This window comes from Sprattus sprattus, assembly GCF_963457725.1.
Source record: "Sprattus sprattus genome assembly, chromosome: 6".
Lineage (NCBI taxonomy): Eukaryota > Metazoa > Chordata > Actinopteri > Clupeiformes > Clupeidae > Sprattus > Sprattus sprattus.
This window is the reverse complement of record NC_137925.1, coordinates 7,380,320-7,407,415: the sequence shown is the minus strand read 5'-3', so window position 1 is coordinate 7,407,415 and position 27,096 is coordinate 7,380,320. Positions and strand designations below refer to the sequence as shown.

At 42.3% G+C, this 27,096-nt stretch overlaps 1 protein-coding gene across 1 annotated transcript; it reads left to right on the top strand.

The window, feature by feature from the left end:
- Window positions 1–286: 286 nt before the first annotated feature.
- Window positions 287–24,716, top strand: LOC308366585 (alpha-tectorin-like; the record flags this gene model as incomplete). The annotated part of the gene is made up of 24 exons (XM_080840301.1): window positions 287–296; window positions 9,121–9,239; window positions 9,469–9,747; window positions 9,931–10,026; window positions 10,160–10,313; window positions 11,005–11,261; window positions 11,342–11,488; window positions 11,590–12,178; window positions 12,278–12,861; window positions 12,984–13,545; window positions 13,659–14,257; window positions 14,602–15,166; window positions 18,119–18,315; window positions 18,445–18,654; window positions 18,782–18,970; window positions 19,090–19,379; window positions 19,718–19,986; window positions 22,088–22,207; window positions 22,380–22,564; window positions 22,779–22,939; window positions 23,274–23,519; window positions 23,802–23,964; window positions 24,157–24,259; window positions 24,581–24,716. The coding sequence occupies 24 exons, from the start codon at window positions 287–289 to the stop codon at window positions 24,625–24,627; spliced, it is 6,141 nt and encodes a 2,046-aa protein (XP_080696427.1). The 3' UTR covers window positions 24,628–24,716.
- Between the last annotated feature and the right edge of the window lie 2,380 nt (window positions 24,717–27,096).

Here is a 27,096-nt window from a genome sequence, read left to right as displayed (position 1 = left end):
TACTTTTGTGATTGTGGATGTGATGCTGCATGCTGTTTAGAGATCAGCAGCTGAAAGGAGTGGATCCTGTCCGGCTTGTGAAAGAGACCAGGTGCCCCAGTCACCATGGGCTTTGCCATCTGTGTGTGTGCGCTATCCGCAGCGATGCTGATGATGGGTAAGTCCTCCTAAAGCTGGTTCAAGCAGATTCCTCCACACACACTGGATGTAATATCACTGTCACTGCTTTGTGCCATTCTACTGGAACTTACATTTCCATTACTTTTCTTTGTCAGGTGGATTCACAATGGCACAAGGTAGGCAATTAATTCAGAATTATTCAGCAGTGAATGTAATACAGTCAGTGTTTGCTGCAAAATGATCTTGCACAGTGCGTCGCCTCCTTCATTCTCTGAGAGCAAACACAGAACAGAAAAGCTCACCTGCTGGCACAGATCCAGATTTTTAACGGAGCGATGCTAGACAGAACTTCCAGAGCTCAAATGTTGTGGGCGGGACTAAGTTCACTCTGGTACCCAGGTTAGTCTCCGCAAGTAGTCCAGTAATTTATCAACCCAGCTCAATGGAGTTTCAGCTGACAGTTGAGCAGCTGTGTTCTAAAGAGTTTCAACGTCTTTGGCGAACTATTTCTCTCCTTTTAAACACTACCAATAGTAACAAATACATTGTAAAAAGACACAATGTGATAGAACGCCGGTCATTCCGCTTCGCGTTGGGGTGCTGTTCGCCCTGTTGGGGCTTATTTTCCCGATAATGACCGGCTTTCTATACATTATCCCTTCCATAATGTACACAAAGATATAGTTTAGTTATAACACAAACACCATCATAATGTACACAAAGCTTTAGTTCAGTTCACACAACCTCCTGGGTAGTCTGGGCAGCGGGTCAGAATGACAGGTGTGTTTATCTGTCCTTCAGGTTTTTTATTTTCTAATTATTGTAATCGCACTTTTGTGTGTAACTGACATTTCTAAGTTTGTCTTACTTTAATTAAAACAAATACCAACTAATAAATGTTTCCCCATACATTATAAATGTAATATTCATTAATTAATATTATTCATATTCGTTAATTCATCATTCATTATTAATATATTTTTTATTTTCCCTCCTTCACACCACACATAACATAACTTTAACACTCTTTTAACATTTAAACTCACCTACTTGTACCTCTACCATTCCACATACTGTATGCTAAAAGAATGAAGGCTCTCTCTCTCTCTGAATAACAACCTGACTGATGACCAAATTCCAAAATATTCAAATTAAATTTATTCAGATGAAGTGATAGTACAGTGGTGACACACTTGTGTAGAGAGTCCTTGTTGCCCCATGGGGAACATGTTAATGTTAATGTTGTGTGAAGTGTGATCTAACATGTGATTCCATTACACCATCATCTCCAGAGACAACAACATATTCGCCAGAAACAACAGAAAGCCCAACATTATCAATTCTGACAACATCTTCAGTATCAGCAGCAGCAACTGAAGCAGGAACAACATCTTCAGTATCAACTGAAGCAACTGCTGCAGCATCTCCACTGACCATAACACCAACAACACCAACAACATATAAAACATCTACAAACACTGGTAACTATGATTCCAAAATAGGTCTTCCCTTGGTTGAGAATGCCAGAATGCCAATGTATTCACTTATATTTGCCCTTGATTTACAAGTTATTTTAAGAAGCATTTCATACTGCTAGTTTACCTGGACCATTGTTATTCATCACTGGCAGCTCTAGTGGTATAAAGTACAACCAAAAGCTTTCTTTTTCTTATACAACTAATCTAAATGACAGAATGTAAGTTCCACATTACTGATGATGTGCTGTAGGACTATGGATCTCTAAGTTTCCAACTCCTCCAGGTGTATTTTACCAGAGGGAAAGATACATAAAGCTACATAGAACATTTGTATACCAATCATTTTGCTAAAGGGGACACATTCTTGGTCTACAAGGCTCTGGTCAGTTTGGCACATTTCATAGGGATTTGTGTACTCCAGAGATACATGGCATTCAAATAAGCCCCTTCAGGATGAACCAACACCCCTCCGCTTCGCGTCGGGGTGCTGTTCGCCCTGTCGGGGCTTATTTTCCCGATAATGACCGGTGTTCTATACATTATCCCTTACATAATGTAAACAAAGCTATAGTTTAGTTATAACACAAACACCATCATAATGTACACAAAGCTTTAGTTCAGTTCAAACAACCTCCTGAATAGTCTGGCAGCGGGTCAGAATGACAAATGTGTGTTTATCTGTCCTTCAGGTTTTCTATTTTCAAATTATTGTAATCGCACTTTTGTGTGTAACTGACATTTCTAAGTTTGTCTTACTTTAATTAAAACAAATTCCAACTAATAAATATTTCCACATACATTATAAATGTAATATTCATTCATTAATATTATTCATATTCGTTAATTAATCATTCATTATTAATATATATTTTTATTTTCCCTCCTTCACACCACACATAACATAACTTTAACACTCTTTTAACATTTAAACTCACCTACTTGTACCTCTACCATTCCACATACTGTATGCTAAAAGAATGAAGGCTCTCTCTCTCTGAATAACAACCTGACTGATTACCAAATTCCAAAATATTCAAATGAAGTTTATCCAGATGAAGTGATAGTACAGTGGTGACACACTTGTGTAGAGAGTCCTTGTTGCCCCATGGGGAACATGTAAATGTTAATGTTGTGTGAAGTGTGATCTAACATCTGATTCCATTACACCATCATCTCCAGAGACAACAACATATTCGCCAGAAACAACCGAAAGCCCAACATCTTCAATTCTGACAACATCTTCAGTATCAGCAGCAGCAACTGAAGCAACTACTGCAGCATCTCCACCGACCACAACACCACCAACAACAACATCTACACCCACTGGTAACTATGATTCCAAAATAGGTCTTCCCTTGGTTGAGAATGCCAGAATGCCAATGTATTCACTTATATTTGCACTTTCTTTTTCTTAAACAACTAATCTAAATGACAGAATGTAAGTTCCACATTACTGCAAAAGTAAGTCATCATGCATATCAGTACAAGATGATCTGCTGTAGGACTATGGATCTCTAAGTTTCCAACTCCTCCAGGTGTATTTTACCAGAGGGAAAGATACATAAAGCTACATAGAACATTTGTATACCTATCATTTTGCTTAAGGGGACACATACTTGGTCTACAAGGCTCTGGTCAGTTTTGCAATTTTCATAGGGATTTGTGTACTCCAGGGATACATGGCTTTCAGAAAAATAGTGAGCATCCCCTCAGTGGTAGTGACAACCCTCTTTTGGGGCCCCTTGGCCCATATACTGCTACCTAAAAATGGTAAACATGCATAATATGTCTCCTAGATGGAAAAAAGGCTTACAATTTTAAATGATAACACTGACCTTCATTCCAACTCTGTTTCAGAAAAAACTAAATCACAGAAACTTCATAAAACATTAAAGTTGCCATTTTTGAATGACTTTGGACTAATTATTTTAATTGTTTTTGAATGTATGAAACAAATTCTAATTTGTTTCATACATTCAAAAACAATTAAAATAATTATACATATAATCAAAGTTATGGAGGGTAAAATTACAATTGTTAGCTATATGGCCATAAAATGGTCACTCATGTTGAGTCCCCATACTGTATGCTAAAATAATGTATACTTGTACCTCTACCGTTCCCCATACTGTAAGCTAAAAGAATGAAGGCTCTCTCTCTGAATAACAACCTGACTGATGACCAAATTCCCCAAAATTCAAATCATGTTCCTCCAGATAAAGTGATGTTACCATGGTGATACACTTGTGTACAGAGTCCTTGTTGCCCCATGGGGATCATGTTAATGATGAAGTGTGATCGAACATTATTAATCAAGGAACAAAGCAATAACAATGTATTCATCTATTCAACCAGTACCACTGATGTCTCTATTGATGGAACGAACTACGACACCATCATCTCCAGAGACAACAACTGACACCCCAACTTCTCCGGGAACAACAGGAGTACCAGCATTCCCAGAAACAACAGAAAGCCCAACATCTGCAATTCTGATAGCTTCAGTATCAGCAGCAGCAACTGAAGCAACTACTGCAGCATCTCCACCGACCACAACAACAACAACAACAACAACAACAACATCTACACCCACTGGTAACTATGATTAAAAAACAAGTCATCCCTTGTTTGAGAATGCCAATACACTCACTTATATTTGCACTTGATTTACAAGTTATTTTAAGGAGTATTTAATACTGCTAGTTTTACTGGAACTTTGCTATTTATCACTGGCAGCTCTAGTGGTATAAAGTACAAATAACTTTTTCTTTTGCTCATACAACTAATGCAAATGACAGAATTTAAGTTCCACACTACTGCAAAAGTGATGCAAGTCATCATACATATCTGTTCAAGATGATGTGCTGTAGGACTATGGATCTCTAAGTTTCCAACTCCTCCAGGTGTATTTTACCAGACGGAAAGATACAGAAAGCTACATGTTGTGTATACCTATCATTTTGCTTAAAGGCACCCAGTGCAACTTTATATAAACATTCAATGAAAAATAAACATTCAATTTCTAGTCTTTTTTACACGTAGTAAGTTTCAATAACTCCATACCATTACATATGGACATTCAAGGAGCAAAGATGAGACGTCGTTGTATGGTGGGAACTGATAGAAAATCGTAAACAACAACAATCGCCAGAGGGGAGAGGCCATTTTTCCATTGACTGGAATCCTGCTTTATTTATTGTGGGTCACAAAAAATAAAGAAAATGGCGGCAATTGTTGTTGTTATCGACTAGAAATTGAATATTTATTTTTAAGCTTCGAAAGTTGCACTGGGTGCCTTTAAGGGGACACATGGTCTACAAGGCTCTTGTCAGTTTGGCCCATTTCATAGGGAATTGTGTACTCCATGGATAGTGGAAGCGAAACTGGAGGCGACAACCCTATTTTTACCCCATTTAAAATGGTCACTCATGTTGATGTGTAGCCTACTGTGATATTACGGTACACAGGCACACCAAGCTCATAAAACACTATAATAGTGAATACATTTGTTTAGACATGACAAATAATTATCATTTGAAAGCAACAGCATGCAACATTTTGCCACTAAATGAGGTATGTTTCTATAGGCAATCAGTTTTGGTATCACCTTTGATTTCATTTTGTTGGTCTATAATCAAGTGAGGGACAGAGACACAGCTGTCGTTCCCACTAGTCACCTAGGCTGTGCACTTTGTTGTTTTTTGGTCAAGGATGGACCACCCTGCAAAAATGTAACAAGAGCTTTCACAGCACGACATGTCCAACTATATTGTTTAAATACACCAATTAGCGTGCTAGCAAGATTTTTCTCAGTCCCAACAGTGCTGCTGTTTGTGTTTTAAATCTGTTTTAAAATATTTTTTCTCATCTCATACGGTATCTAAAATTGTCAATCAACCAAAACACTGATCAAAGAAAATCACATAGAACCTCTTCACATTAAACAAAGGATACGTTCCATTGGATGATTCTGTTAATAATAAAAATGATAAAGTATATTAAAAAAACTGATGAATCAGGCCATACACCAATCACTCAGCTACAGGGACAGGTCTTTTCACCTACTTGTACCTCTACCATTCCACATACTGAAAAAAGTGATGCAAGTCATCATGCATAACACTACAAGATGATCTGCTGTAGGACGATGGATCTCTAAGTTTCCAACTCCTCCAGGTGTATTTTACCTGAGGGCAAGAGGGAAAGATACTTAAAGCTACATATAAAATTTGTATACCAATCATTTTGCTTAAGGGGACAAATATGTACTTGGTCTACAAGGCTCTTGTGAGTTTTGCAATTTCCATAAGGCTTTGTGTACTCTAGGGATACATGGCTTTCAGATAAAATAGTGAGCATCACCCTCAGTGGTAGTGACAACCCTATTTTGGGACCCTTGGACCATTCACTGCTACCTAAAAATGGTAAACATGCATAATATGTCTCCTAGATGGAAAAAAGGCTTACAATTTTAAACGATGAGGTGCCATTTTGTAATGCCTTTGGACTAAAACCTGTAATTTGTTTAATACATTCAAACAATACATTCAAAATGTATTGAAATAATTATACATTTGATCAAAGTTATGGAGGGTAAAATGACACTTATTAGCTACAGTATATGGCCATAAAATGGTCACTCATGTTGATGTGTAGCCTACTGTGATATTACGGTACACAGGCACACCAAGCTCATAAAACACTATGGTAGTGAATATATTTGTTTAGACATGATAAAGAATTATCAATTGAAAGCAATAGTATGCAACATTTTGCCACTTTATGAGATATGATTTTATAGGCAATACGTTTTGGTATCACCTTTGATTTCATTTTGTTGGTCTATGATCAAGTGAGGGACAGAGACACACCTGTCGTTCCCACTAGTCACCCAGGCTGTGCACTTTGTAGTTTTCCTTTGTAGGGGACCACCCTGCAAAACTGTAAGTAAAGCTTTCACAGCATGACATGTCCAACTATATTGTAAAAAGACACCAATTAGCGTGCTGAGTAACTCAGTGCCAACAGTGCTATTGATTGTGTTTTAAAGGGTTAGCTCGCTAGTTTACTTCTTACAATATTACATGTTCTATATTCCCTAAAGAACCACAGCTGAGTAAATTAATGTGCCAATCATGTCCTTTTAATAATTGTTGCAAAAACGTTGCTTATCTGGTCTTCTTATTAAAATAATTTTGTTCGTCTCATACATCTAAAATTGTCATTCCACCAAAAAACGGATCAAAGAAAATGACATAGGACCTCTTCACATTAAACAAAGTATACATTCCATTGGAAGATTCTGTTAATGATAAAGATGATGAAGTGTTTTTAAAAACAAAAACAAACTGAGGAATCAGGCCATACACCAATCACTCAGCTACAGGGACAGGGTACTGTTCGGCGACGCTCGCTAAGCGGTTTAGCGAGCTAGATTCCAGGCTAAAAAAAGAGAATGCCCCTTTATCGGGTTTGGCGAAGCAACTTCTGATAAATTACCATAGTAACATATCACTTAGCACTAACCTGCTCCAGGGCAGTTTGATTAGCGTAGGGAGAGAGTTCTTTGCGATCCGCCAAGATCCATGGTCTTGAATTCTTCATAACGCGTTCATGGTCATATCCTGCCTTAGCGGAGACAAAAATTAGTCTTTTTCTTTGAGTTTAGACTTTTAAAATCATGGTTTTGGTGATCGACCTTCCCTGCCTTTTGAAGCATGACGTGCATGCGCAAATTACCTGACGAGTTTAGCCTGGGACAACTTAACTAGAGGATTTTTTATCTTAGCGCACGTCGCCAGACCGGCTTGGCCTGTTCTCATTTAGCGACCTATATTATCTCATGTCGCCAGCTAAATTAATTATCTTAGCTTCAGTTGTACGCCGAACAGGGCCCAGGTCTTTTCACCTCCTTGTACCTTTACCATTCCAAATACTGCATGCTAAAAGAATGAAGGCTCTCTGAATAACAAACTCCATTAATAATATTATTATTCATAATAATAATAATAATATTGCATTTAATTTATAGCGTAATCTTCATTCAGATGAATCTCAGAGTGCCACAGTACTGTATATAGAAAACATACTAGTGCGGAGCTTTGTGTTGGGGACCCGCAGGAGCAAGCTGTTTGAAGATCTGAGGGTGCGCTTGGATGTTTGGGGAGTAATGAGTTCTTGTAGGTAGGGAGATGCTTGTCCATTTATTCATTTATGGGTGGGTGAGTAGGACTTTGTAGTCAATCTGGTATGAGACAGGGAGCCAGTGTAGTCAGTGTAGAAAGGGTGATATGTGCTCATATTTCCGGACTCTCATCAGGATCCTGGCAGCGCTGCTTTGGATGTACTGCAGCTTCTGAATGTTCTTGCCAGTGATCCCAGTGAAGAGTGAATTACAGTTGTCCAGTCTCGAGGAGATAAAGGCGTGGACGAGCTTTTCTGCATCTGACAGGGTTAAAGTGGGGCGGAGTTTGAAGATGTTTTTGAGATGATAAAAGGAGGTTTTGCACAGGTGTTTTTTATGGTCATTAAAGGTCAGGTGAGGGTCAAACCTAAGTCCTAGATTAGTGACTGTGGAGGAGAGGGGTATGCCTGACTGTCGAAGGTTAGATGAGTTATGGAGAATGACTGAACCTGGTGTGGAGTGCCAACAAGAAGGGCTTCGGTTTTTGCTACTGTTTAACTGGAGAAAGTTGTTGCTCATCCATGCCTTTATCTCCCCAAGACAGGCGGTGAGACATGACATGGCAGCAGAGGGGCTTGGGGCAGTTTTGATATAAAGCTGTGTGTCATCAGCATAACAGTGGAAAGACATCCCATGTCTGCTGATGACACGACCGAGGGGGAGCATGTTTCAAATGCCTGCAAGCAAGATATTTCTTCTTAACTTGTTCTTAACTTTGTTCGAAAATAAGGCCCAATGTATTCATCTTTTTAACCAGTAACACTGATGCCAAGTACAACTCCACAAACAACTACGGCAACAGCATTTCTAGAGGCAACACCTGACACCACAACTTCTCAAGGAGCAACAGGATTTCCAACATTCACAGATTTCACAACAACAGAAAGTCCAACATCTTCCATTCTTACAACAACTGAAGCAACGACAACAGTTTCAGTATCAACAGCAGCAACATCAACAACGACTGCAGAATCCCCACCGACCACAACACCACCATCAACACCAGGTAAATCAACATTTACACCCACTGGTAACTATGATTCCAAAACAGGTGTTCCCTTGGATCAGAATGCCAGTACATTCACTTATATTTGCACCTAATTTAAACGTTATTTTAAGAAGCATTTAATACTGCTAGATTTACTGGACCATTGTTTTTCATCACTGGCAGCTATAACGATATAAAGTACAACCAAAATCTTTCTTTTGCTTTTACAACTAATCTAATGACAGAACTAAAGTACCACACTACTGCAAAAGTGATGCAAGTCATCATACATATCTGTACAAGATGATGTGCTGTAGGACCATGGATCTCTAACTTTCCAACTCCTCCAGGTGTATTTTACCCCTTCGGACCAGGGGATTCATATTCCGGTCGTGTCGATGATGGGTGGTCATCCACTAGAATATCACAACCATTTCGCTATTTCAGGCAGGCATCAACCCAGATACACGTAAGTAAATGTGTTCAGCTCAGATTAGGAGTCCTAGGTAAAAATGCTTTCCTGGAAACAGCACACCCAAAAAAATGATCAGTCTGTATGTGACAATTACGGTGTCAATATCTGATGAAAGAATCCAGAAAAGGCTAACAAACATTTATCATTCACAGACAACTTACAACTTTTCTATCAAATAGCTCATTTGAGTTTTTCTTCACTGATGAATCTATTGGTGTTGCAGGTTAACCACAACGGGTTTCTCACTTTTGACAGTGGATGGTGGAGATGGACTCCATACCAATATCCTGCTTATGCACACCGCAACATGATTGCCCCGTTCTGGACAGACCTTGACAACCGGCGTAGAGGCACCATATCCTACCGCCAGTACACCACTGGCAGTGTCATCCAGCAAGCTACAACAGACATCAACCAGTACTTCCCTGGAATAAGCTTCTCAGCCTCCTGGGTCTTTGTTGCAACATGGGACAAAGTGGCATATTTCCCGAACACAGGAACAGTAAATACTTTTTTTGCCCATATTATGGTTCTGAAGCTTCATCAGTGTAATCATTTAACTATTGTCTGGGACAAAAGAGGATTTACTTGTAATGGAACTGGCTTTTCAATTATTTTAAAGTAAAACTATTCAATTTTACTCCAATCACTACTACAACATCCTACTCTTGTCTCATTATCCAAGGAAACATCATTCCAAGTGGTCCTGATCTCAGGGGCTCGAGGCTCATTTGCACTGATGAATTATGGTGCCATTGCTGCGACATACCGACAGGTGCAGGTAAGCAGACCATACAGGCCAAGATGTCATGAGGTTCTCAACCCCCATCAAGAATGGGCAAGACCTATAACATTACAGTATAGAAAGAAATGGATGTACTTTTCGTTACAACTCTCACTTTCTTGTTTGGTAGGCTGGCTATGACACCATCAACTCAACACATCATTTCTCAATCCCTGGCTCTTTCATGAGCAACATCACCAATTTAAGGCACACTAGCAACGTCAACAGGCCAGGTCGCTGGGCCTTCCGGGTTGATGATGGACCACAAGACTGCCAATATAATGGTAATTTAAAATAAAATTGATTATATTATTCTTACATTCTTTATTTGACCAGTTTTGGAATTAACTCATTCCCTACAGCAACTTACTTATGACAGTCATAAATACATGTGGAAGATTCATTTTTATCTTGTTTTGTATATGGCCATAAAATGTTCACTCGATACACAGGCACACCACGCAAATTAAACACTATAATAGTGAATACGTTTAGACATGATAAAGAATAATTAGTTCAGTTTAGGTATTAGGCATGTCACAAGAACCGATACTTACGATGCCTTTCGAGTTTCGATGCTGAAACGGTTTATCATTAAACTATTGTTTCTTAAATTGAATTGTCTTTATTTAATGAAACCATATCAAATATTTGTAGTGACAGTGTTAGAAAAGCAATAAGCCTTACAAGTCCGTGCTTTGCGCTGATTTTAGAACAGGTAAGTGCAGCTTCGCATCGTGCCTAACAACTCCCCCTTACCTTACCTTACCTGTTCTAAAATCAGTGCAAAGCATGGTCTCTTGGGGCTTATTTCTTAAATTTGGTCTATGATCATGTGAGGTGCAGAGACACACCTGTTGTTCCCATCAGCCACCCAGGCTGTGCACTATGTAGTTCTCACTCCAGCATGGACCACCCTGCACAAATTACACCAAAGCAAAAACTAAACAAAACTAATGCAGACACCTCGCTTAGGTTTACCTGTGCAGGTTGGAGACTCTTTCTGGACAGATGCCACCTGTCAGCAAAGATGCACCTGCGTCAGTGGAGGCCTCCTCCAGTGCCAGCATCAGCCCTGCACCTTTTCCCAGGTGTGTCGTCCAGCGGCCTTCCAGTACTCCTGCCAGAATATTCAGCGACGCACCTGCACCATCTCTGGTGACCCCCACTACTACACCTTTGACGGGAAAGTGTTTCATTTCCAGGGAACCTGCACGTACATACTCTCCGAGGTATGATTCAGTTTTTAAAAGATGGGATAATTGGGTCTTACTTTGGAAGCTTTAATTATTTACACTTATACGTCTCCCAGGCTTGTGGCAATGGACTGCCATACTATCGTATTGAAGGGAAGAATGAGCATCGGGGCAGCACACATGTGTCGTGGACCCGTCTTGTAAGAGTGTGGGTTTACGGTGAGGAAATTGAGCTGGTCAAAGGCCATCATTACCAAGCACTGGTAAGTATACATACCAGATAACCTCTTCTCCATTTAGTGCAGTGTTAATGGTAGCATTCTCCTCCATTTAACCCAGTGTTAATGGTATCATTCTCTTTCAGGTGAACGGTAGCTTTGTGACGACCCCATTTACCCTACGGAATGGGGCCATCCAGGTCTACCAATCAGGTTTCTCGGTGGCTGTTAGTACAGACTTTGGCCTGCTGGTCACCTACGATGCCTTTCACTATGTCAGAATCTCAGTTCCCTATGAGTACCAGAACGCTACCTGTGGCCTGTGTGGCAACTTCAACCACCACCCTCATGATGATTTCAGAACCCGTGATGGGCAGCTTGTGAGCTCAGACGTGGAGTTTACCAACAGCTGGAAGGACCCATGGGACACTGACCCTGGCTGCCAGGACGTACGATGTCCAGGACTGACTTGTCCAATAGGACCTGCTTGCACCAATAACCAAAGGACTCTTTACGGAAACCCTGCCCACTGTGGAATCCTCAGCAATAATGTCGGCCCGTTTGTTTCCTGTCACTCAATGCTGTCTCCACAGAGCTTTGTAGAAAACTGTGTGTATGATCTGTGTGTGGGTGACGGCTATCAGCCCATCCTCTGCCAAGCACTCAACGTGTATGCTGCCCAGTGTCAACAAGAGGGCATTCAGTTGGGCCAGTGGAGGAGAGAGGGATTCTGTGGTGAGTGCTGCTTCTCTCATGTACAATATGGTGTATCAAGTCATGTTGGAAATGGTGCCCGACACAGGCATTGAAAACATCAATCTTTTCCTTCGGTAGAAATCCCCTGTCAAGCCAACAGCCACTTTGAGTCTCAAGGAACTGGATGCCCTGCAACCTGCAGCAACCCCAATGCTACCCAGAATTGCCCACTGCCCAGCCAGGAGAGCTGCATCTGTAATGCTGGCTATGTCCTAAGCGGTGGGGAGTGTGTTCTGCAGAGTGACTGTGGCTGCACCTTCGAGGGGCGGTACTATACAGCTGGGGAGACAGTGGTGCTAGACCAGGACTGTGGGAGGAGCTGCCACTGTACTCATGGGACAATGAGCTGCCAGATACACAGCTGTAGTGAGCTGGAGGTGTGTGGGGCCCAGGTTGGTGTGCGGAGCTGCAGACCTGTCAGCTACGCCACCTGCTGGGTGGAGGGTTACGGGTCGTATCGCACCTTTGATGAAAAGACCTTCCATTACCCAGGTGCCTGTAGTCTAACATTGGCAAGGGTCAGGGGACAATCACAATTACCTCATTTTCAAGTAAGTGTTGAGAAAGTTCCCACAGGCCTTAGAGATTTTGCCAGACACCTGAAGTTTGAAGCAGAAGGAACACAAGTTTCTGTGGAGATGGGGGAGGGAGCCACAACAAAGGTAAGGTGTTTAATTACTTAGACACAGACATGACTAACTGCAGAGCCTGACACATGAGACAGTTCTCATTTTTAATACCGTGATACACATCTCTATTCATAAATCTAATGTTCTCTCATTAGGTGGATGGGCAAACAGTGGGCATTCCTTTCAGTGTCAGCTCAGGTCATATTCGCATCTACCACAGTAGTGTTAAAGGTGTTGTCATAGAGACCAACTTCGGAGTGATGGTGAGAGCTGACTGGCCACATGTCATCCGTATCACCGCTCCTGGCAACTACAACGGCACTCTAGGAGGCCTGTGTGGGAATCTAAATGGAGACCTTCGTGACGACTTCCTCTCGCCCACTGGAGTTCCCATCTACGACTCACAGCAGTTTGGGGACAGCTGGAGAGATGGCTCCCTGTCAGCATTCTGTGTGGAGCCTCAGGTCTTGGAACCAGGACACTACCACAACACTAGCCAGTTCAGGGAGCTCTGTGGCATCATGGGATGGGCACACGGGCCTTTTAGCCAGTGCCGAGCAAGGCTGGACCCCTGGGGACGGATTGAAGACTGTGTCCAAGCTTTAGTGAGGACGCGTGGTACTCAAGAGGCACTGTGCGAGGCACTGCGTGGCTACACCCTGCTTTGCCAACAGAGTGGCATCACAGTAGGGGAATGGAGGAACATCACTAACTGTGGTAAGAGAACGACAGGTCTTTTCAATCACCTCTGTTAATCCTGACTTTGTAAAATATGAAAATAGCAAAAGGAATCTTTTGAATTTGAACTGACCTTTTATTCCTCTTTATAGAGGTAACCTGCCCACCCAACAGCCATTATGAGCTGTGTGGTACATCCTGCCCAGCCTCCTGCCCAAGCCTGTCTTTCCCCTTCCTGTGTACTCAGCAGTGTCAGGAGGGGTGCCAGTGTAATGACGGGCTCCTTCTGAGTGGGGATCGTTGCGTGCCACCCACAGGATGTGGTTGCCACCATGGCGGGCGCTATAGACAGAGTGGAGAGCGCTACTGGTATGGTGAGGAATGCCAGTTCCTGTGCCAGTGTAATGGCATCACTGGACAATCGCATTGCATGGCCTCTTCTTGTGGTGCTCAGGACTCTTGTCGAGTTGTAGATGGACAGTACGGTTGCCATCCTAAGCCTGATGCCACCTGCTCGACCTCTGGAGACCCACACTACATCTCCTTTGACAGACGCACCTTTGACTTCCAGGGTACATGTCGTTATGTCCTGGCATCAGTTTGCAATGGAACACAAGGCCTACCTCACTTTCAGGTGGAGGCCAGGAATGAGGCATGGAATGGTCTTCACGTCTCCATCACTGTGGCAGTTTACGTCAATGTGTCGGGACATCTGGTGTACATCTCAAAATACAATCGGGGGACTGTGCAGGTAAGGGTTAAGTTCAAATTATTGTTTAGGTCATCTTTATTCCCATTCCATCATGGTGGAACCAGTTTCTCATCCTGTCATCTTTCCTCAAGTGCCTGCTTATCATGCTTGAAGTCACTTTAAAAGATCTGTCAAGAACTATTTTGTTTAGCAATCAAAATAAAAAAGGAGTATAAGTTATTACATTCCCTCATGCTTTCTTATTTGCTGTGATAACATTAGTTATTAATGCTGAAGTATCATTAGTTAGTTATTAGATGAGATTAGTCTCTGCTTGTCATATAATCCTTTTCAAATGCAATTATACACAAACACATACAATCCTCTCACAACTCTGACCTCAGGTGAATGGGGAGACAAGAAACCTGCCAGTCCTTCTTGATGGGGGCAAAGTGTCTGTCTATGCCAATGGACTGCACACGTTTGTGAAAACAGACTTTGGGCTGACTGTCAGTTATGATGGAGGGTGGGTGTTGGACATCACAGTGCCATCCAACTACAGTGGTGCCACATGTGGCCTGTGTGGAAACTTCAACGGCCTCAGGGGTGACGACTTTACTGTCCAGGAAGAGGGTTCTGGCTCTGTGACCCTCTCTGCTTCTGATTTTGGAGACTACTGGAAGGTTGATGACGGCATGCCCTGCACTGGAGGATGTGGAAACTCCTGCCCAGTGTGCCAAGATGACTCAAGAGCCCGTGTCCAGTGTGAGCTACTCAGAGCTAGCAATGGACCACTGAGCTTCTGCCATGCCCAGGTGGACCCCCAGACATTCTTTAACAACTGTGTCATTGACGTATGCCTGTCTGGGGGCAGAAACGATGTCCTCTGCCGTGAGATGGAAGCATATGTCAGCGCCTGCCAAACTGCAAATGTGATCATCTATCCCTGGCGTCAAAATACCAGCTGCCGTAAGTTTCCAGGACCTCTCTCAAACTCAATGCATTTTTTGCTGTTTGAATCTTTTGCATCTTACCAGAAGCAATCAAAACAATGCATTTCAAATATCTATTCAAGCTAAATCCGTGTATCATTCGTTCATTTGTTTTTCCGATTTAGACGAGAATTGAAAAAATGAAAACATCGTTTGATTTCTCGTTTTTCCCTTTTCAAAACCAAAACCAGAAATCGGATTACGGTTCGTTTTCTCGTTTTTTCCATTCTGCACCCCCAAACGGAAAATGGAAAATGAAACATTCGAATAACAAATCCTGGCCGTATTGGTTGTCATGTTTCAAAATATTTCTAAGTCCAAACTGGTTAACCATGGGAACAGGTGTCCGAGAATAGTACACCATCAGCGGACTGGCCATGAGCAGCTACACCCCTGGTTCCATCCTCCAGAGGGATCAGGATGAGAGCAACAGGTGTCCGAGAATAGTAGACCATCAGCGGACTGGCCCTGAGCAGCTACACCCCTGGTTCCATCCTCCACAGGCACCAGGATGTGAACATAATGTGTCCGAGGACAGTGCACCATCAACGGACTCTCTACGAGCTTCTAGGCCCTTGTTTTCAACCTCCACAGGCACAGGGATGTCAAAAATATGTGTCCGAGAAAGATGCACCATCAACGGACTCTACGAGCTTCTAGGCCCACCCAGGTCGGACGACCGAGTTGCACGTCAGGACCGCTACGGGCCTCCACCAGAGTTTCCTCTGGCTTCGCCCATAGTTCACCATCTTTCGGGTCCTCGCGTGCGCTCTTGCTCCACCTCCCCGACAGAGCGGGCGAGACGGGCCGGGTCCCACAAAAAAAAGCAGTGTGGATTTGTTATTTGAATGTTTCATTTTCCATTTTCCGTTTGGGGGTGCAGAATGGAAAAAACGAGAAAACGAACCGTAATCCGATTTCTGGTTTTGGTTTTGAAAAGGGAAAAACGAGAAATCAAACGTTGCTTTCATTTTTTCAATTCTCGTCTAAATCGGAAAAACAAATGAACGAATGATACACGGATTAAGCTACAATCGGTGATTCTGGCCAAATTGGTTGTTGATAATTGAGTTTATCGTATGAAACTAGGGATGCACCGATACCACTTTTTTACAAACCGATACGAGTACGAGTATTTTTATTTGTGTACTTGCCAATACCGAGTACCGATACCGATACTTTTTTTATTTTATCCTCTGCAGGTTATGTCAAGCCTATAGTACAACATTAACAGAAGGCTATCCCAAGCCAAAAATAAACAGAGATTTCTGGTTTAAACAAAAAAAAAAGAGTCAATATCATCACATTAGACAAAATGTAAATATAGACAGATGGCAATTTAATTTGCTGCATAGTTAACAACACAGTCTGCTTAACAAAAAGTGAACAGAACTATCCTGAATAAGAACATGAGCACAGTTCAGTTACAAAAGGATCAACACCTCTCTTCCTCCCCTTCTCTCTTTCTCTCTGTCTGTCTGTGTGCGTGCGCGTTTTTTTCTTTCGAAAGACGTCAGTAAAGTTTGGTTGCTTTGGTCTCTTGCGCCACTGGCATGAGTGAACTTTATGTGCTTAGCACTATGGTGCGTCTTCAGATGTTTAATCAAATTGCTTGTGTCAAACGAAGTACTTTCCTTCCCGCCCCTCGACACTGTAACAGTGCAGATCTTACACTGTGCCTTACTCCTGTCAAAAATTAGTCCAAATCGCCGTTAAGGCAGCACAACGGTATAGCGATTTCTTACTAGAGTTTAATGTTGACAATGAACTGGGCTACGTTCTTGCAGCCAAATTTATACTTTGACTGTGTTAGGGAAGTTGATTGCAACCTAGCCAACATAGCTATCACAAACACATTGCAAATAAGTTAACGCAAGAGTACTTAATATTAGCATCAGGCGGAAAAACGGGAAAAAAAAACTTAATACTAGCATCAATGTCCAAGAGTTAAAACAACCTTGCTAACATCGCTAACGGGATGTCTTGCTAGCGGCAATTTGCTAGCGGGTGTTTATGACAAACTAGCAAGTCAACAAGATTCCTGAAACACAAGACAAGGCAGACGTCCTCTTTTACCCTCACATGTCCTCCTTTCGAGACCTAAATGCGTCCGGGTAAAAGAGGAGAAAACAAATACATTCCCGTCCCCGTCAATCAATGTCAATCATATGTTTTAGGAGCAGCGTCGCTAAAGACAGTAGGCTAGCCCCTACACTTTGCCTATGTAACAGCAGTTCTAAGTTAACTGCAAAACATAAAATAGCCGAAGATAGCACTTACCTTTACTGGAGGTCGTACGTGTTAAGTTTAAAATCTCTAGCGAAACCGTTTACGCAAGCCACCTCCACACATCGTATCCAGGCTGTTATTGAATTGATTTAAACTGCAAGTTCAACCTCAACTTATCTGTCTCCAATACCGCTCTCGGCCTCTATGCAACTCGGCGCTCTCACACCTGGCAGGCATAGACAGTAGAGGAGAAGAAAACACACGCGTTAAGACGCAACACTGGGTATCGGTTTTTGGTATCGGTAATTTAAAACGAGTACGAGTACGAGTATTTTAACGAAGTATCGACCCGATACCCGATACTGGTATCGGTATCGGTGCATCCCTATATGAAACCCCTCCCTTCCATGTACCTGAAACCACATGGTGATTGGTTGATATGGTTTATTGCTTTCCCAGTTTACAGAGCCAGGACTGTGTTTAAACTCCATAGTTGTTTTGAGTGCACACACAGAACGGCCAGATAGAGGGCCCTGAGGTGCATTATGGGAAATTTGACTAAATGTATATTAGATGAATCAGGGACTGATTATAGCTGCAGTGTTGGATCATGTTGAATCATGTACTTCACCTTTCAGCTTCACAGCTGCAGTGTTGGTTAACATTAAAAAAGTAACAAAGCCATTACCCCCGTCAACAGAAATGGAGTGTCCAGAAAATAGCCATTACGACCTGTGTGGCACAGAGTGTGGGCACACCTGTGCCAGCAGCATCGATGCCAGCTGCGACAGGACCTGTGCTGAGGGCTGTTTCTGTGATGATGGATTTGTGAGGAGCGGGGGGCGCTGTGTCCCTGTGGAACAGTGTGGCTGTCTTTATGACGGCTTCTACTTTGAGGTAATTACAAAATGACCAAGGGTCAAGGTCAAACTGTACATGCAGTCATTTAAAGGAGCACATAACAATATAACATTATGTCTTCTAGCAAGTATTTTTCATGTCAGTGTTGCTCTCTTATGTTGTCAGATCGGGGATCAGTTCTGGACACAAGCCTGCTCTCAGCGCTGTGAGTGTTTTGCCCCCAATGACCTCCGCTGCACCCAGTCCTCTTGCCCCCCAACTCAGGAGTGCTCTGTCAGAGATGGCCGCCGGGGTTGCTATGGTCATCTGTCGACCTGCACAGTCTGGGGAGACCCTCACTACATCACCTTCGATGGGGCTGTGGCTCACTTTCAGGTAGGATAGAGAGGAAAGAAATATAAAAATCAAACCGAAAGAGAGGTCCTAATTTGAAGAGACTTTTCTTTCAGGTGAGTGTGTTTGAACTTCGTACATAATAATGTTTTACCATTCCCATCTCCAGGGCACCTGTGCTTATGAGATTACCCACACCTGTGGCAACATGAGTGATGAAGCCTTGACCTTCCGTGTATTGGCTGCTAATAGTCACCGTGGCAACTTAATTGTGTCATTTGTGTCCACTGTGGATGTGTGGCTCTCTCGTAGAGGAGTACAAAGCCACATCACTATTGGGCAGAACAGGAGAGTCAAGGTACCTCTCACAGAACAGTGCACATGAAGTGATGAGGATGAATATGTTCTTGTAGTTCAGTACATACTGCAAACACTTCTGTCCCACCTCACCAAAGCTCTCTCATGTTTTGTTTTCAGGTTGATGGTCAAGACAACAATGCAAACAGCATTCAGGTTGGCTCCCTGGCACAGTTGACTCGGGAGTCTGGATTTGTGGTTGTGAATGCCTCAGGGGAGCTGGTGGTCCAGTTTGATGGTCGTAGTAGACTTCTAGTCAGACTGAGTCCAAATTATCATCAATCTGTGTGTGGGATGTGTGGGAATCACAATAACAACCCAGCAGACGACAAGGTTCTGCCAAATGGATCTCTGGCCCAGACTGACAGGCAATTTGGTCAAAGTTGGAAATCAGATGCAAGCAGTCCTGGGTGAGTATGATTTGTGTGAGAGGTAAAAAAATATATATTTGGCAGGACTTTCAAACTGGGGGATTAAATGGCAAACAATATGCAAGCGGCATGCTCAAAAATATCCAGACTATATCAAAGACCATTCTCTTTAGGCACAAAGGCCTATTAATCAGATTTCCAGTTAACTATTCATTAAAAAGTGAAAAAAATCCTAGTTATGAAATGTAAGTTATTGTGCCTTTGTCAATGCTGCCATTTTCACCTTTACCAGTCAAACTTGCAACATGTGTGATACTGATTTCTTTCAGTTTCTTGAACTGCATTGTGGATCATGTTCTTCTTCTGATCTTCCCTAGATGTGGAGCCAGTGACCGGATTGGAGACGGGATGTGTCTCTTCAGAGCAGAATACACAGATCTGTGCAGCATCATCACCAACAGCAGCGGCCCGTTCCGGCAGTGCCACCTGCATGTTGACCCACAGGCGTACCTCACTTCCTGCGTGTATGATCTCTGTGCCTACACACCAGCCAATGGCATGCTGTGCTCAGCGGTGGAGGCCTATGAGACAGCTTGCACTGTGCTGGGGCTCCAAACAACAGAATGGCGTTCTGCACTGCATTGCTGTGAGTACATCTAGTGGACATCATTTTCATTGCCTGCCTTGCCTACCTCATTGATATTTTAATTGATTACATTTGTGTTGAACATTTTAAAGCAATAGAGATATTAAGTCAATTACATTATTATCAGTCAGGAGGTCTAACAGCATCATAAAGCTGTGGAGGTACTATGGACACCTGCAGAGAGTGATGAATTACTAATGCCATTAATGTAAGCATTCATTAAGGCAGCACCTCAGGAAGTTATTTCCTCTTCTGGGGCACTGAAAGTGATAGCTACTTCACTTACATACACACCATGACTACTGTGATGTACTTAATAGAATATAGATAGAATATCTGCTATGAACCAATAAATATATTGCTGATAAGAACTGCCAAAATGCAAAGAAATAGTACAAATAGGTTTGTTATTATTCTGCAAATTTTAGAAGAACTACCTATCTTTTCCAGTAGAGTATATCTGTCTGGCGCTTACTGGTAGAGCCTGCCTTGTATGCATTAGCACAAGCTTCCACTAAGTGTTTCGTTATACCACACACGGGAGACAGACACTGATTTTACCTTTACAAACTACAGATCACACGAAAGTAGAACAGATAGCCTCGCTCAGAGAACAACTATGGTCCAAGAAATGGTAGACAATAAAACCAAACGACAAAGCCTGTACATCCATCCAGGGGAGGATTTAGGATATTTTCCCAAAAATATGCCCAACAGGAAAGTACAAACTTCAGTATTGTACAAACCTAACTTTAGCATACTCGCCCCAACCAAAACACCACACATTTACCAAACCTATTACCAAGACCACTCCAGCAGTTAGCATATAGGCTAGCTACTTCGAAACTTAATCACGGGTAACGATAGCTAGATATCCAAGTTTTTTTTTTAAAGTGTATATTTCAGGCTACCTACCCACGTCCGTGAGTCAAGGTTTGTCATATTCAGGTATTTATGATTTGACTGTTGTGCTTAGGAAATACAAATACAATATATCTTACCTGAGAAATTATACCGTTAGTCGTGAATCAATGGTCAAACTTACCAAACCCCGCCCGCGCAACAGCCTCGAGTTCGTGTCTGACCAGTCGTCTTTGGGATCCTCTTTGATTTGTGACGGGCACAATGTGATGTCTGCAGTAGTTCAGCCAGCAAATAAGGATGCAAATGTTGTTAATGCCTAATTTCATGGATACTCTTCACAGGTAAACCACGTTGCAGATAGGAATATATATATATATCACAATATTATTTTGTGATGAAAACCAGTCATAAATCAAAATCTACCACAGAAAGTTACTGCACCGACTGTTTGCTTAACCTGAGCCATTAGCCTGGATACCAGACCGAACTTAGCCCCGCCCACAATATTGAGATTGGAAGTTCGGTCTGGCACTGCTCCGTTGAGGAAAAATTATCAGGGTGAAAATTATCAGATGGTAGGATTCGGCCGGACCAATCAAATTGTCAGGGCGGGCTTTATACGATGATGGACAGATGATCAACTGTAACGTAATCAACTACGTCCCCAACGCTTGGGTTGAATTAGTTTTCAACAAACATGGCTGCCACTGGAGAGCTAATTTGGGGATTCAAGTCTGTTTTAGAAGACATTGACAGCACATTCATTTTGAAAGAATAACAGAGAAACGTGACCAAGGCATTTGTCGATCGATAAGATGTTTTTGGCGATCCGGTAAAAGTTGAATGTATCAGCTGGCCCCGTCGTGATACTACGTTGCTCTGATTGGTTCTAGGTTTATCCAATTGAGCGAAGAGGCATTTCCCCTGGTTCGGTTGAAACTCGCCCCATAATCACAGCCCCATGGAGCAGTATCAGACTCATATTCTGACTAGAATTATGAGTATGACATCGTCAGGCTACTGAGCCACAACAATATCTGCATGACCCGCAGTAGAGTACTTAGTGCACATTAGGTTTATTCTGCCTATTAGATTGACTTTTCTACTTTGGTGTTACAATTGGTCTACTGATACATCCAGGTGTCTCCACCGATCATATTTCACCCCACCTTTTTCGTCCTATTCCTATTTGAATTAATTCTACTAATACATCTGGATTTGACATGTTTTTGAGCAGCTCTTGATGACCCCTGTGAAGAACTGGACTGCGCTGAGGACGAGTGGTGTGGCCAGAAGGATGGAGTCTACGGCTGCTTCTGCAATGAGGATCACCCGAAACCTCATGCTGAGTCCTTTGGTAAGGTCTAATATGACTACTGGCATTGTTACTTCTAATGGCAATACTGCTATTAATATTACTATGTTGGATAGAAATGTATTATATTCCATATTCTTTATTTTCCCATATCACTCTTCCCCTCACCTTATTTAACTCCTTCCACCTTTCTCTCTCCTCCCCTCTTTCTCAGACTCCATGGAGTACTGTTCCAGCAGCACAGGCACCATGTCTCTGTCTCGCTGCCAGCTGTTTGAAGCAGGCTTCTCGGCCGACACCCTCCACCTCAACGACCCCAGCTGCAACGGCACACTCCAAGATGGCAGAGTGGAGTTCCTCTTCGACAATGAGAACCACATTTGTGGAACCACTCTGAGGGTACAACAGCTTCTACACCAAAGATTTACAAAATAAGCTATTCTTTAGAGGAGGATTGCCTTGAAGTGTTTATCTTTAAGCACAGCCAAAAAATGGCAAAGCCACCATCAGTTTAAATATGTTTACTCAGAATTCACAGCAGAATATGGATGAAACCATTGTTGGTTTCTACCAATGACATTGACCCCTGTATGTGCTGTCTGTTGCCCAACAGAGCAACAGCACCCACTTCATCTATGAGAACTTAATCCAGGGGGAGGCCAACTCAGCCGGTGGCCCCATCAGCAGAGAGAAACGGATAGAACTGCTCTTCTGCTGTGTCTACCCCCTCACTCAGGCACTCTCCATGGACATGGACATCAACCCCCTGGAGAGGTTGGTTTTGCCATTATGTCTGCACTTTTGACTCACTCACTTCTTTGTTAGTTTGCAGTGCCTTTCTCCAGTGACCAAACACAATAAATTGTGTATAAACCAGTGATAAGTTCATGAAGACTGAATTCTCCTATTCCTCAATCATTAAACACAGTGCCCCCATACAGATAGTAGTCTTTCACAATATTAAAAACAAAACACAAAAACAGTGCATCAACTACTCCCCCCAAATTAAAGCCCCTCATAGAGGAACTACTACTATCATCAAAGCCTAAGCTTTCTGCATGTCTGAAAATGAACTGGAAAAAAACATCATGAGTTTTTATTTCTACAGTGTTTTGACTAAGAAGTTACCAGGAGGTCAAGGATCCTACCGTGTCCGAATGATTCCCTATGAAGATGCAGGATTCTCCCATGCGTTCTCTGGGAGGTTGACTGTGGCGGTGAACCAGCGGATGTACGTGGCTGTCCGCCTGGACGGAGTGGACAGCCGCCAGATCGCCGTGGTGATGGACTCCTGCTGGGCCACTCCTGTCAATCAGGCAGACTACCACATCCGTTGGGACCTCATCAGAAACGAGTAATTTGTACCAACGCACCAATACACCCACTCTTACCTCTTACAAACCTTACTACCAGACTATCACACGTGCCTAAATGAATAGGAGACATAGAGCTCCTACAACATTTTAAACACATGCTTTTTACCTTACCACACTATCACACTTGCTTATCATCATCATAATTTGAGTCCTTATTTGTTCAACCTTTTTTCTGTTGCTCATCATTTGGGTTTATGCCCTCCTTCATAAGTACCTTTTGTCTTCACTGCCTCTTTTGCCATATGTTATTCCCCCTCTAGGTGCCCCAACCCCAATGACAACACAGTGGAGATGCTTCAGAATGGCGTCAGCACATCAGGTCGCTTCTCCTTCAGGATGTTCACCTTCACTGCAAACAACTCCAAGGTTTACCTGCACTGCAGCATCCACCTGTGCTTGGTGGCGGGCAGCGACTGCACAGCCGTAAGTTTACCACATCTAGAGCACACCAGGAGGGAATCTGACTCGCAGAGTAATGTCAAAGTGTGGCTATAATTGTAGCCTAATATGTTCGTCACAGATGTTTTAATAAAATAAAGCTTTGCCGAATATTGTCAGATTAGGAGCAAATGTTAAAAGAAAACTATTCTGTTCCTTTTCTCTTCCTGTTTACAGAACTGTTACCCAGGTTACCCCCAGAGGAAGCGCCGCTCTGTTGATTTCCATGACAGCGCCTCCATCTCACTGGGGCCTCTGGTTTGGGCCAGTGGCAGAGCAGGTAAACATGGCTAATTCAACACTGACTACACCCATCTAGTTGGCAATTGTGTGTGTGTGTGTGTGTGTGTGTGTGTGTGTGTGTGTGTGTGTGTGTGTGTGTGTGTGTGTGTGTGTGTGTGTGTGTGTGTGTGTGTGTGTGTGTGTGTGTGTGTGTGTGTGTGTGTGTGTGTGTGTGTGTGTGTGCAGGCGTTTTGATTCTTTATATATATTTAGTGCTGTTAGGGGTTGTTACATTACATACACATTAACTTATTGTGGTCTGAAATTGTTCCCTTGAATCCAAACTAATTCTGTCATCTCATTCTGTTTTTTTTTCCAGATGAGAGAGACTTGATTGTCCCAAACCCTGTGAAGCCTCGGGTCTGACTGCATCTCTGATAGTCTTATTCCTCTCTACTCTCACGCTCTACTCCCAGCTATACTGGAATCTGAACCTATACTTACAAATATGGCCTATTTCTTTAAATATTTACCATTTGCCTCAATGACGGTCATCTCTGAGATGATCTGACATTGCTGCACCATTTCCCTTCTGTGGTAACATACAGGAGAGCACTGTGTCCTGCTGATTGATATTCATTGCTGTGAGAACATAACTAGACAATCACCTGGGTCTGGGAAAGACCATTAACTGTGTTCATGTAAGAAAACACTTTTAGCCATACCAGCTACATCTGAAATGATCTGCACATGCAAATATATGTCTTTAATATTAACCATTTTCCTGACAAACTATAGAGGTATACTGTTTCCTTGCTAAGCATGGTGTATTACTGTTTTAAATACATCCTTTCATGTTTATGGTGTTTTGGGGCAAATTTTAAATAAATAAAGTGGTTAAAAATGTTGCATGTCACTGATGTACCACATGTTCCTATGTGTGTATAGAAAATATAATGTTGGATTTGAAGTAAGTATGACTGGTTGGAATCAGTGTCTTTATGACGTAATGTAGAGACACCCAGTGAAGTGTCACTAATTGGAATAGTGGAAGGACAGACGGATGGATGGACAGATAGAGAAACGGTCAGACCAGCTGACTGACTGGTTGGTTAATTTAATGAGACAGATTATTCACACATTGTGAAATATGATTGCTGAGGGGTTTTCTGCCTTTCTGAAATACATAAATAAAAGGGGGATTTATTTGTCTCTTGCCGGTAGCTACACTGAAAAAAAATAGACTGGCCACCTTTTGGATGAAACCAAGCATCTTTTGAAGATTTTACACAATTCTTTCATGTTCTTTAGCAAAATGTGATCGCATTGTGTAGAATGTATATGATATATGTAGAAAGTGTACATAAAAATGATTTAGATCATGTTGGGATAAAGTGAATCAATCAAGTACATGTAGCCTATCAGCTTTCAAATTGTGCAATTGCACATTTCACGCAAATGCATACTCCAGGCCGCCATCACTCAGTCAACGGCTCAGCTAATGTTCAGAATGTTATGGTTTGTCCAGCCATCACCCATCTCAACTATGTAAGTATGCATCAATAATAATAGCTTTCTGGTAATTCAATCATTTGGGGTTTTAAGTAACTAGATGGCTTGAAGTTCACCTTTTTGAAGAAAAAATAAGTTAATGTTAGCATTAGGATTAGCTTTTGCTATCCCATGCCAGGCAAGTAGGAAATCTTCGTCCACCATTTAAGATAGCCTAAACCATAGCCATGTCTCAAACCGCCAACTTTACGAAGTAGACTGCAATACAGTGCGTAGTGCACACTTACATCTGTAGTGCGTTCTATCACTAGACGCCACACCCCCTCCCCCTGCACAGATATTCTGCCTGTAACTCACACAGTTTAGGGCCATAATTTGGCACATTGTCAGCCTCAGGTGGACAGAGGACAAAAGAAATGACTTGTTTTCGCACACATGTGCGGTGTTGTACCTGAACGCGTTCATTGAACGAAAGTTCAAAAACTCGTTCATAATTTTGGTGAACGTGAACGCGTTCATTTTGGTGTCTGTGAACGGCACGTTCACTCTTTTTAATTTTGTTCAATAAGGTGCCAGATTTCTAGAGACTTCCAGGCAAAAAATTACATCATTAACAGTCCTGTATCCAATCACTGCGTGTGCTTTCTTCTGCTGTCTATGCCTGGCAAGTGTGAGATTGCCGAAGTTGCATAGAGGCAGAGAGCGGTATTGCAGACATGTAGAGATTTAGAAAAATACTAGCTCACAACATATTGAAAAAAAGAACTGATGATGTCTGACTCAGATGATGTCAGAGAGGTCCGCAACTCTTTAGAGGTGATGTGTGGGTTTGCTTTGACCTGATTTATTCTTCTTCTGGTGCTTCTTGGTGATGGTGTTGATGGGTGTCCACTTCTAGGCAGAGATGCGGTCATGTTGAATGCCCTCCATTTTAAATGATTTGTCTTACAGTGGATGGACGGAGCTGGAATCTTTTTGAGATGGTCTTATAGCTTTTCCAAGACTGATGGGCTGTCAGTACCTTCCTCCTGATGTCCTCAGATATCTCCTTACCTCTTGGCATTGTTGATCTGTGTGGGTACACCTGGGTACAGTAGTTTGGTTTGTTTCCTCTCTCTTTTAATCTGTGTTGCCCAACCCTTTTCCTAACGATGTTTCATTTGATTGGTTTGCTTAATTGACTAAATAAGCACCCAAATGTACTTCACCAAATCTGTTACCTACTTGACTTCACCAATGCAGCTGGGGGTTCACTTACTTTTGCAAATACACTAATTCCATGTTTCATGTAGTTTTCTGGCTGCTCACACAATTGTTACAATCACGGCTCAATGAACGAATCATAAAAAGGGGAGGCCACGCAGAATTAATGATAATAATATA